Consider the following 13,004-nt stretch of genomic DNA (forward strand, 5'->3'; position numbering starts at 1 on the left):
GGAAATATCACTCATAAATATGTACAATTATTACATGTCATCTAAAAAAGTAAGAGCAAAGAAGTTCAATCACAGGAAGTATATAGATCTTTACCAGAAGAATGAAGTATATTTTGGTATATTTCAGAAAGCATGTGTTTCAAAGATAGATTTGAAAGCCAACTAATTTTAATAAGAATTAAAAATTTAGTTGGAATCAATAGAACCTACACATCTTTTGGACTGCTAGAAATACTTGAGTCATATAATAACCCTTCACCACAGTCTCCACTGTCAACACGCTGATGGCTGAGTCATGGATACATGGATGATCAGTGTGCCGTATTCTCTACTTTTATGTATGTGTGAAATATTCCAAAATTAAGATAAAAAAGAACCAAATCATAAGACTCTTTAAATGGTTATACTTCGGAGCGTGAATGTAATAAACCATCAAAGACTGTGAGGAAAGGTGGTCTCAGGACGCAGGGTGAAGAGCTTTGCATGCCAGCTGGGAGGTTTATAGGTGATAGGAAACTCTGGAATAATTTTAAGCAGATGGAGATGGTGTGTGAGGTGTGTAAAAGCGTGAGAGTGTATGAATGTCGTGTGTGTGTGTGTGAGAGAGAGAGAGAGAGACTGGGTCTGTGTATGAATGCGTGAGAGGGTGTGTGTAGGAGAGAGTGTGAAATTGTGTTTGTGAGAGTGGGTATGGTGTCTGGGTGCACGTGTCTCTTGTTCATAAAGGACCGGAATTGGAATGAATATCACAGCTGTTGGTGAAAAGTAATACTTGAAATCTGAACACGGCTTAGTCATTTGGGTGGTGATAGGGTGACCAACTGTCCCAGTTTTTCCAGGACAGAAAAAGGTTTTTCTGGGATATAGAACTTTCGGCTTTGAAATCTGGGTGGTTGGTCACCTTAGTGGTGGCAATGGACAAAGGGTGCAAATTGGTGAGTGAGCTCTATAGTTGAAGGGTGCTTGATGGGTAAGGAAATAGAAGGAGAACCAAGCAGCTGAATGAAAACGGGAGGCAACGGTGAAGATCTTCAAATCAGCTGAGTGGTCACCGGGACACATCCCCAGGGAATCAGAGACAGTGAGAACTCAGGCCACAGGTTTAACTTTTTAAAAATAACTTCTTTAGATCAAGACTTTTCAGACATGTTTTTTAGTTACTTAGCCTTCATAAACAAACAATCAAAAGAATTAAAAATGTCTGGTATTGGACACAATTAATATAATCAGTGCCAAAAATGTAAATTAGAATACAGACATAGAAATTAATTAGTGATATAACTCATGAACAATAAAAAGCAAAAATATTCTAGTCATTTAACAGTCTGGTTAGTTAACATAGAGGTTAGAACAATCTCTTGACATGTTTGAGGATATTTAAATTTTATTATATAATGATAAATCTTACATCAAGTAAAAATATTTTGTCAAGATATAGACATAAAATATAAACACATAGCTAATTTATAATCCAGAGTGAATAATTTCAACCAACTTGCTCATTTTGCTAATCTTGACTGATGGGTTCTACCTGGCAATTTTTGTGCTATACTATGAGTGAACTCTTGGATTAAGGGCTGGGGGAATGGAAAATAAGTTAGGGGATCTTCTAACATGATAACGGGTAATTCTCTTTTGTCAGAAGCTGTATCTGGAATCTTGAAGCGAAGATCCTAGGCTGTCCAGTACTCCGAGGTTCCCAGCTTGGACTTTGGGTTTATTTATCAAGGTTGTAGGGGCAGTGGTTCTCTGCAGTGTTACTAGACAAACCCCAGTCAGACACCCACGGTGACAGGGCCTTTCCTTTCTGGTACCTGAATCACTTAAGGCCTGTGCCTACTTTTGACGTGACCTGTCCCCTGTTACTATCTTCATGCATCTCATGAGTGCAGAGAAAATGCTTCCCCAGTTCCACCCCATAGCCCATTGTCTGTTGAGAACTGCTCATATGGAGGGAGGAATCTTGACAGATGCACTGCCAGGGCAGAGGTTGTTGTTGTGGGGGGGGAGTTATGCCTTAGCTCCTCTTATCTCCAACCTTGGCAAGGGCTGTAAAACCCAGTTTTCCCCTTCCACATCCCCATAGAGTCCTTAGGACAGATATTCCATTGTTCCTTGAGGTCATGCCTATGAGGGAATGTTGGCAGGTGGCTGCAGGGCCCTGTATGGGCATGACCTCCAAGGGAGTAGTCTGTGTTTTCCAAAGCACTTTCTGGGGCTTTGAATCCAAAGGCAAACACATTTTTCTCACTGCATTTATGAGCGGAGAGTGCATGTTCGGTTCTGTTCCCCTAGCAGTGAGATAAAAGAAGAAGGGGCTGTAACATCTTGGTCTGGTCCAAGAATCACACTGCTACCCTACCCTGCCCCCCACCAAGCATTTCCCTCATTCACAACCCCAGCTGCATTCAGGGATACCAGTCATAATACATTACCCAGCAACTGGTTTGAATAAACCACGGATTTATTTGCAGTCTCCAAGGGCTTGAGGCAGGAGATGCAAACAGCAACTTTCCCTAGGGAGGGCTGCATGTAATGAGACTCTTTCTGTTTTGCATTCTCAGCCTGAGAATTGCCTGGCTCTGAGAATTGGAAAATTTTTTTTCTCTCAACCTCACTGCTTCCTAACTGGCCCAGTAAGGCTAAGAGAAAAGGATTCTGTCCTGAATTCTCCCCTTCTCATGGTAAAGGAACTAAAGGAGGCAGATCGCAGCGTAGGAGTTTTAATTGTGAGCATTTAAGGTGCATTCCTGACATCACAGTTCATAGACCTCATGGAAGAATTTAGCACACTGTAATTTAATCAGCGATTCCTTCCCACACTATGCACTCTTGGTGAAGTTTTTGGTTGGGTTGCTCTTTGAATTAATGAATACATTTTTATTGAAGGAATAAATGCAGACTGTACATCTTTTCTGTTTATCTGGATGAAGTTAAGTTTACTTCTCAGTAAAGTATCTCAGGAATGGAAAAAATATCCAATGTACTGAATACTAATTGAAAACAATATATAAACAAGTACACGTCCATGTGAATGATAAAACACAAATATAGTCTAGCAAGAGGGAGAGGAGAGGAGGGAGGAAGGAGATGGGAGGAGGGAGGACCACTGGCGGCATCTCCCCTAATGTACACAATATGAGGGCGTTCAGCACACCCCTGGGTGAAGGGCTCAACTACAACTTGAACTTTACCTTTGAATCGAAAACAATGTGACCTAAATTTTTGTACCCTCATATTAATTTAAAATAAAAAAATTAATGCACTAATTTTTGTATGGCAGTTTGTATTTTATTATGCACGTATATTATTTCCATTGAGTTTCACAGCAACCCCTTGAAGAAGATGTTATGATAATCTCTGCTTTCTAGATGAAGAAACAGAGGCTCGGAGGGGTTAAGTGATTTTGCTAAGATCACCTACAGTGTGCATTAGCTCTAGATCTTTGACATTGAAGTGTAGGTTCTTTCCTCATGTGATACCGACTCTAGCTTGCTAGGCCTTTGCCATTATCATACAATAAACTTGTCTATGACTTTGTCATCTAAGAATAACACAGAAATACAAACATCACCAGGCTGGATCAAATCCATGGAGAGAGCCCTAGCCTGGTGGTTCAGCCTTGACAGGTGGATCACAGGGGCAAAACTATTTCAAAGGTAGGGATAGAATCTTCAGACATTCCCAAGGATGCTGTAGGAACCTGTTCCCTTTTTACTTCTTGGTATGGAGTATCTTCAGAGTGACTTCTTTCAAAGTTTTAGATAGAAACAAGTTTGGGACCCTATGTCTGTCCTTAGCAGGTGGAAGACAAGAGACTAGGCCATTATTTATTTATTTATTTATCTCAAAGAACTAAAGGATGGTGTTTTAAGGATTGGAAAGGGGTAGAGATAAGCTGGAGAAATTGAAAGTGACAAAATATTTGGGAAGTGGCAATGTTCAAACCATGGCAAATCTCTCTCCCTGCTCACAATAAATATCCCTGGTTTATAGTGAATTGCAAGTGGGGCATCCTCCTCCTCCTTGGGATGGGGAACATGCTGAGTGCAGAGGCTGCAAACTGTAGCTTGGGGACAGACCCAGCACACTGATTCTTTGAATCACATTGTATCTTCCACCATATAAGAATTTAATGTCCTTTTATCTCTCCTCTCAAGTTTAATTTCTCACCAGAGGGGAGGAGGAAACACAGAAGGATGGTGGGTGGTTTCCCTCTCCCTGTGTCTTCCTCTCCTTCCATGATTGTACCTGATATGGATCTGTCCTTGGCTTCTCTTCTCCCTCAACACAAGCCTTGTTGAGGTTAATCGAACTTGCTATTTCTTTATACAGATGTTTCTCTGCCTTAGAGCAGAAAGTAAAGAATACCCGAGAGAATAAGAAAAGTTACTTCCTGTAAACTCAGAGAAAAATGGGATCTACAGGAATTTTAGCAGACACTGAGGTAATTGGAAGAAGATTGCTGGATTGTGTGACAATTTGGTGCTTCTCAAATCGCAGCTCTTAGGTTGTCCCTGGCTGCTGGTCTAGCTGTCATTTACAAGACTTGAGCTAGTGTAGAGAAAGAAGCAGACACAATGCCTCTGTCTTGGGCCTGTCACCTTGGAATCCCTTGGCAACCAAAAGCTCCTGAGCTCCTCCACGTGGTGGTTGCATATCCAGGGTGACTTTGTGAGTAAAGAAAATTTTCAAGCTATAACTCTCAGCCTCCTCCAGGGGATGGGGAGAGGGAGATCAAGTAGAGTTTGCAAGGTGGGTACAGTAGGGACACTGAGACACCCCAAGCCAGGCTTTGCATATCATTATGAACGTTAGCCCAGCAGAGTCTAGTTTTTGTTTTCATTTGGGATCTCTGATTTCTGTCTAAAGCCAACCAATTTGAAGACCAGGTATCGTGTTCTTTCTGGATGCTTAGTTAAGTTTACACAAAGGAATAGAGAATTGAAGAGAATTTCATTTAGCTGAAAGCAGGGTAACACACAACTTTGGCAAGGATATGCTCATCCCTGAAGCTCTTGTTAGCTTTCTACTTGTTGCCTCAGGCTGTTGTGGACAATGAGATGCTATTTCTTTGTAAAAAGCACAGAGAGGGATTATATATTTTGTTTTCTTGGTGTGGTACATGTTAGTGTAATGGTGACTTTAAATCAATTTTTTTGTTATTTATTGGTGATGTTTCACAGTACCTTTAATGGGCACATAAGCCTTGTTATCAGGATATTTTATTTGGATGAAAATCTATATTTCTCTATTCCTTAGGAAATGGAATAAAACTTCAAAATATAATTTGTCTTATTACAACAACTATACCAGGCTGCACTGGCAATAGAAATAAATATCACTTCAGAAAGCTATAGAAAGTGTATGTTTTTGTAAACCTTTCACTTTCCAGTTAAATAAGTCCCAAACTGTCTGAATCATGAAGGGATCTATGTGAATGTGTGTTTGTGAGTGTGGTGTGTGTATGGTTTTTTAAAAAATTATGGATGTAAGGAAGTTTCTCTGAAAAACCATGAGTGCCAAAAAAATGCATACACATTTTGAAAGATGTTATCTATGTATTACTTTTCAAAGTTGAGTTGAATTATAGCGGCAATGTGTAGTGTGAAGTTTGCTCTAAAGATGGCATTAATCAGATGAGTGCTAATGTCACCTTGCAACAGGATAGCTTTTTCTCTTAAAGTGTATATATATATTTTCTGACACCTTCTGTATATGCTTGAGAGCCCAGTGGCTCGGAATTTAGATTCTGGACATGCACTTTCCTTTGCAAACTATCTAAGCTTGGTATGATCAATAGCATTCCTTTTACATTTTCCTTGGTAAATGTGATTCTAAAATACCCAACAAAAGAAAAACCCAAATTCCTAACTTTTCAGTTCCATGATATCTAAGGAATGGGGTATCTTTATCTTATGAAAACCCTTTGAGATGATGCTGAAGAGTAACAACAAAGAATAATGTTTCCCTTCTTTGGTGGCCACCCCCAGGTAACCTGCTCTTGCCCCATTATTTACTTCAAGGTAACCCAGAACTGGTAAAGCCAGAGGCACAGGTGCCACCTGCATGCCATAGAGGCCAGAACAGGGCAAAACCCACATTTACTTATTTTGGCCTCTTTCACTTTTCTTTCTGCTTCTAGCTCCCTTTCTCCCATTTGGAGAAAAAAGGCATTCAATTGAGCACCCATGTATACACCTGCCATCCTGTATCTCAACTTTATATCCAGACAACTTTCTAAATTATTGTTTTTTACACACTCCCTTTCTTTCTGCATTACCTTCTTCAGAAATTCCTAGAATCTGGATATCATCCTATCAGTTCACAAATAATATACATGGCCTCATTTTAATCAAGTCTCAAACCTTCTTTCTTCACCCTTCACTTCCCTTGAAACCTCTGCAGCACTTGATAACTTCAGGCAGCCTTTTTTTTTTTTTTCCTGGAATCTTCTTTTTTGTAGCTACTCTGGTTTCTTTTCTACCTCTTAGACTGCATGCTGGCTTTTCTTTACTGACCCTCCTATCCCTAACTGTGGGTCACTAGGGTGTCTTAAGAGGGGTGACCATGTGATTTCTCATACAGATCAAGACATCCTTGAAAATTAAGGCAGGCTCCATTGACAGCAGACAACAAACAGAGATCATACCAGGCAAACCAAACTGGTAACCCTCTCCTTAAGGCTCAGGGGGAAGAAAAATTGGAAAAGAGCTCAGGGCAGGATATGAATGAGAATAGATAAAGGTGCTTTCATAAGTCCATCTTCTCATTCTTAGTTATTTCTATTTAGAATATCAAGTTAAAATTTAGTCTCACATTTATGAGAGAATCCAATTACCTGAAAGGAAATATCCAAACAAATTTTGGGGAGAAAAGATGAATAAAAAGAGAGGTGTAGATGAAGAATAAGGCAGAGCTGCTTGGACTAGTTCTCCTAGTCCTCCCTGGATCCATCACAAAGTCTGTCTTCTTAGGAAAAGATGAATGCGGTGCTGAAACTGCTTCCAGGCTCTTCTCATCCCAGGGTTGCTCAAGATCAATTGCAAGGAGTGGCCAGCAGGGTAGGCAGCCATGATGATTTTGCACAAACTATTCCAGAAACTATAAGTGCCAAAGATGTTGGACATGGAAAGAAAAAGAGCAACTGAGTTAAAAATGTAGAGAATGAGAAAGTAGCTGGTGGCTTTGATGGCACCCACGTGAGCCTCCATGCTGGGGTCCCTGGAGCCTGTGGCATTGCTTTCCATGTGTAGCATGTGTCTCTTGAGAGAGAGGATCAGCAAGGTCGCTGCATGGATGAACATGATCAGAGGAAACAAGATCCCCAGGTTATAGAAGAAAGTCAGGTTGACCATATTGGTCTCAGAGAATAACTTCTTCATAGTGGTGTTGGAGGAGGGGATGGGAACAGAACTGTTCACATATACATTGAAGATGTTTTTACAGAAGGAAATGCTGAAACAAAAAGAAGCCAACACTGACAGTTTCATGAGCCAAGGCATCAGCGCTATGATTTTCCTCTTCATCGTGAAGAACAAAGGGTGAGTAAAGTTTGCAATTCTAAGACAGTAGAAGACATTGAGCCAGGTGGCAAACCAGAGGTTGGCATAGTTCAGAAACATGATGACGACTCTGAAGAGTACATACACTGTGTTTTGGTTGTATGTTAATGGAAATAGTAGACTGTATATATTCTCCAGCATCATCCAAATCTGTAGCAAAAGCCTGGAAAAACTCAGCATCAGCAGAATGCAGTCGCCAGTTGGGAGTCGTTTGCCCCTGACCCACTTAGCCCCATAGATGGCCGTAATGAAGCTATTCCCAATGATGCCGATGACGCATTCTAATCCAGAGACCACCAACGTGAAGGTGATCTGATAGTTGGATATGACTATATCTGTGGCAATGTTCATCATTGCCACTCTCTTCGACCTTGACTTTCAGGGTTTTACACCAAGAACTGGTATCTGCTCTGCAATCTTTTGACCCTCAATCAATGTTGTTATAATTCCCTTCCTCCTCCCCCACCTAGTTAATGGTTATTTCCAATTTTTCTCCATTTGCTTGTCACATGACTGAAAGTTAGAAGCTTGACATGCAAATGATGAGAGGATCTGGTTACTGGCTCTGTGTCCATTTTTCATAAAGATCCATTTGTTTCGGGCTTTCAGGAGCTTGTTGGAAATTTGAGATAGGTTTCTCGCACAACACCTTCCTACCTCATTTGCTTTAAGTCCACATTCATCTGAGAGGGCAAGAATTGTGGGTTAGGAATGTTAGTGTCCAAATAGCCTTTTTACTTATCTCACAAGGTTTCTGTTACCTGGTAAATTATGTGCAAAAATCTACATAATGTTTCTTTTATTTGCCGTCCCCACTTATTTTCTTGTCTCTCTTACTTTAAGACATATTGTTACTTTGATGCTTATTATGTTTGTGAATAAGAAATTCCTACCAGTCCATATATAAACATCTTTTACTTATAATTGAGTTTCTTCTAGAAAGGTCTGCTATTATGATGTCCTCAAATGGTATACAGAAAAGCCAAAATTGGATGCTATTTGAGTTAATTAGGAAAAAATGTCTCTCTAAATTCAGTTTTATTTGTATGAGTGTGTATGTCACAATTACAACTTGCTGAGATCCATAAGACTATTTTAACTCAGAATCAGGTAAACTGAGCCTGGGGAGAATTCAGAGTATTAGGAACATAGTTTTGAAGTTGGAAAATGTGACTGGACACTGGATACTTGAAATTTAGTTTCTTACTTTTTAATCCTGTCTGTGAACCAGAATGAACACTGGCTCTTAAAAAATACACATAGATGCCCAGGATTCAGCTCAAATCTACTGAATCAGAATCTGGATAGGGCTCAAGCATGCACTGGCATTCTCTCTCTCATTTAAAAATTTCAGAATATTACAGGGGTAGCATATTTTGGTTACATAGTTTGTTCTGTACACTTCAGGTTAAAGTTATAAGTGTGTCCTTCACCCAGAATATGTGTATCATACCCATATGTAGCCTTAAAAAAGCTAAGAAGTCATCTTTTTCAGGTTTGAAAACCAAAGTCTTAGCTAGAAATTAAAGAACATTGGGCCAGATTTTACCTGCAATTGTGTTTTATCCTGAGTTGTCTAACATGCTGAGTAGCATTAATGTGATATGCCAGTACTTTTTTCTATGCATGTTTTATTGGCCAACATTTAAATTTAAAAGATTACATACATGCACACCAACATTTTTGTCTTCTTTTGAAAAATTAGAAGATTTGGCATATTGTGTCTGCCTGGTGAACCGGTTGAAGCTGAGTACTGGCTACCCATTTTCCACAAGGTATACATACACTTTTCAGTTTGCTAGCACCCTCCGATGTCTAGTGTCTTCTTGACACTCAAGCTGAGCCAGTTGTCATTTGCTGGTGTACAATAAATGGAGGGAATATAAAAATGGATTCCCCTAGCCCAAATGAACTTTATTTAACATGAAGAAATCAGAGATTAGTATTATGATAAAAACATCTTGTGTTGTTAGATCATATTTGAATAGAAATAGCACCCAACAAAGCAGTAGCTTGCAAAGTTAAGAAAGCATTGTTTATAGGAATTAAAACTTATGTCAACACAGAGAAACTTGTGCAGAATGCTTATAGCAGCTTCGTTCATAATAACCAGAAACTAAAAGCAACAGGATTCTTTGACAAGTTCTGCATCTCCCATAAGAGACTCCTTAACTTTTGTTATTTCTCTTAACGGAGGAAAGTAGTTATTTATCAGCAGCTTTCACATATTCTAAAGCACCAGACTCATCTTTTGCTGCATTTTGTCCTACCATGTACAAGTTTGTAGTAAAGAATATCAATTTTCTTGCACATAATTGTTGATTTCTATTGTTCTGATACTGTTTTCTGTTGGTTTCAATTCATGGTTTTCTCTGATTTTAAGAGGCAAGAGTAGATGGGGCTGTGGAAAGGAAGCATCCAGTGGCTCTGGGATGGGCACTGAGGCTCCATGCAGGCTGGTGGTCTGGGCCACCAACTCCATACCACTCACAGAGCCATATTTATAGAGATATGAAGCCAATTCATTTTTATTCCATGATATTTCCTCATTTGGGGAGCTAGAATGAGGCATTTCTTCTTTAGGGAAACTTTTCCTAAAGAACAAAATTTTCAAATTCTTAGCTATTAACTTCAAAAGCTTTGGTCCAGGTGTAGGATAGACAAATTTTGAAAAAATGCATGGTGGGGGGAACATTTTTCTTTCTCTTACCTCTCAGCTACCACTGCATAGACTTGAAAATGTTTCTCCCAGTTGGAGAGGAATGAGAGGAAAGGAAGCAGGAAGAACTAGCAAAGGTGAGAGTCTCTGTGAAGTGGATCTGACATCTTGGCCGGCTGCTCACGGCTGCTCGGGGATGTCAAAGGCAGACAGAGCTGCAAGAGAGCCCCTGAGCCTCTTGCAACTCACTTGCTCTTGGGAGAGCTGCTACCCTCCTTGTGATCAGGGAGTCAGGGGATTCAGCTAAGGGGTCTGGTAGCCATATCAAAGAGAATTTGCAAGTATGGGTTTATATAAAGTGTGGGCGTACGAGTTGAAAGTGATGTAAGGTCAGAGGAGTGGCCGTGGGATGGACTCTGAACCCCCCTCCCTATGCCAAGTGTCTATATGACTGCCAAGGAGAAAAGATGTTCACTCAGTGATAATGAGAATGAAGGAGAGATCCTGAGAAAAATCCACTACCAACAGGGTGTAATCCTAATGTGACTGAGAAAACACTAAAACATACTAGTGTATGAAGTGATGTCCACTTGAGGAGGAGGATAAGCACAATTATGTTCTTTCCTTCAATTCTAGTACTCAATCAGCTCTGTACTATTGAAACTCCCTTCCCCATCCCTTAGTGGTATCTTGAGCAAGTTTCACATTTTCTAATCTTTTTTTAGTTGTTAATGCTCAGTCCAGTTTAGTTTCGTATTTTGTTTGAATCTTGCCTTCTCCTTTTCTGCTAGCACAGTGAGCCAAGACCCCATCTGATTGTACCGAGAAGGTCTGGACTGGGCCCTGAGACACCATTTCTCCCCCTTCAAGCCCTGGCTGGTGTGGGAGAGGGGACAGGTGGCAGAGTCTCTGCATTTCCCTGGCTGCTGCTGCAAACATACTTTCTCGTGGGTGCTGCTGGTCCCCTGGCCAACACCATCTGGCCCTCCATGCCTCCTGGGTGCCAGGCCTCCATATGTCGGTTGTCATGCGAGGACAACGTGTGAGTTCTTGAGAAGGCTCTGTGGCAACTTTCCACTCAGGCGACCATGACTACCACAACCTGCCTTCTCTCCTTTCCCTAATCTTGTACAAATATATGTATGTGTGTATATATATATGTGTGTGTGTGTGTGTATATATATATGCACATGTACACACACAAACACATACACACTCACAGGCTACAGACTTGGGTGCACTTGCTGCTGGGATCATGGCAATTTCAGCAGGGCACTTGGGTGCACTTGCTGCCTCTTGTTAAACTTTGTAGGTCAATAACTGGCACCAGTTGTTGGCTGTTTGCCTTAGAGCTATTCTTTTCAACCCTACCTACATGCTAGAATGATCTGAATGACCCAAAGGGTTTTTTGTTGTTGTTGTTTGGGATTCATTGATGGTGCAAAGAATTAGGTTACACTGATTGCATTTGTTAGATAAAGGCCCTCTTATGATTGTGTCTCACCCCCAAGAGATGCACCATACCATCGTGATGCCCCCCATCCCCTTCTCTCCTCCCCTCTCCCTACTTGGTCATTCCCCTACTAACCCCCCTCCCACATTAGCTCATCTACTGCCTTCATATTAGAATCGTGTACATTGGATTCTTGCTTCTTCATTCTTGTGAGGCTTTACTAAGAATAATGTGTTCCATCTCCATCCAGGTTAATATAAAAGATGTAAAGTCTTGGGTGGTGCCTATGGATCAAAGGAGTAGGGTGCCGGCCCCATGTGCCAGACGTGGTGGGTTCAAACCCAGCCCTGGCCAAAAACTGCAAGAAAAAAAAAAAGATGTAAAGTCTCCATCCTTTTCTTATGGCTACATAAAATTCCATGGTGTATATATACCACAGCTTATTAATCCATTCCTGGATTGGTGATCATTTAAGCTATTTTGACATTTTGGCGATCGTAAATTGAGCTGTGATAAACAGTCTGGTGCAAATGTCCTTATGATGAAAGGATTTTCTTTTTTTTCTGGGTAGATGCCTAGTAATGGGATTGCAGGATCAATTGGGAGGCCTAATTTGAGTATTTTGAGGATTCTCCATACTTTCTTCCAAAAAGCGGTATTAGTTTGTAGTCCCATCAGCAGTGTTAAAGTATTTCCTTTTTTCCACACCAACATCAACACCAGCATCTGTAGCTTTAAGACTTTGTGATGTGGGCTATTCTCACTAGGATTAGGTGATATCTCAGTGTAGTTTTGATTTGTATTTCTCTGATGATTAGGATGAGCATTTTTTCATGTTTGTTAGCCATTTGTCTAACTTTAGAGAAGGTTCTATTCATGTCTCTTGTTCAGTGATACATAGGGTTGTTGGGTCTCTTTTTGTTGATTAATTTGAGTTGTCTATAGATCCTAGTTATCAAACTTTGGTCCGATTGAGAATATACAAATATCATTTCCCATTCTGAAGGTTGTCTGTTGTCTTTGGTTGTTGTTTCCTTATCTTTACAGATGCTTGTAAGTTTAATTAAGTCCTATTTATTTATTTATTTAGTTGTTGCAATTGCCACAGAAATCTTCTTCATAAAATCTTCCCTCAGGCTCGTATCTTCAGGTGTTTTCCCCACACTTTCTTCTACTGTTTAGTTTCCTTGCCTTAGATTTAAATCTTTTATCCACCTTGAATCAATTTTTGTAAGTGGTTAGAGGTGTGGGTTCATTTTTTAGACTTTTACATGTGGTTATCCAGTTCTCACAAACCATTTACTGAATAGGGATTCTTTTTCCCAGT

The 13,004-nt window shown here is 40.2% G+C and overlaps 1 protein-coding gene across 1 annotated transcript; it reads right to left on the reverse strand.

Annotated features, from left to right (window-relative positions):
- Positions 1-6,956: 6,956 nt before the first annotated feature.
- Positions 6,957-11,766, reverse strand: TAS2R40 (taste 2 receptor member 40). Its single transcript, XM_003791549.2, has 2 exons — positions 11,749-11,766; positions 6,957-7,940 (listed from the first exon to the last, which is right to left on the reverse strand). Exons 1-2 carry the CDS (start codon positions 11,764-11,766, stop codon positions 6,957-6,959), a joined length of 1,002 nt encoding a protein of 333 aa, XP_003791597.2.
- Between the last annotated feature and the right edge of the window lie 1,238 nt (positions 11,767-13,004).

The sequence above is a fragment of the Otolemur garnettii genome, unplaced genomic scaffold (assembly GCF_000181295.1).
Source record: "Otolemur garnettii isolate 467f Iridium unplaced genomic scaffold, OtoGar3 scaffold00049, whole genome shotgun sequence".
NCBI lineage: Eukaryota > Metazoa > Chordata > Mammalia > Primates > Galagidae > Otolemur > Otolemur garnettii.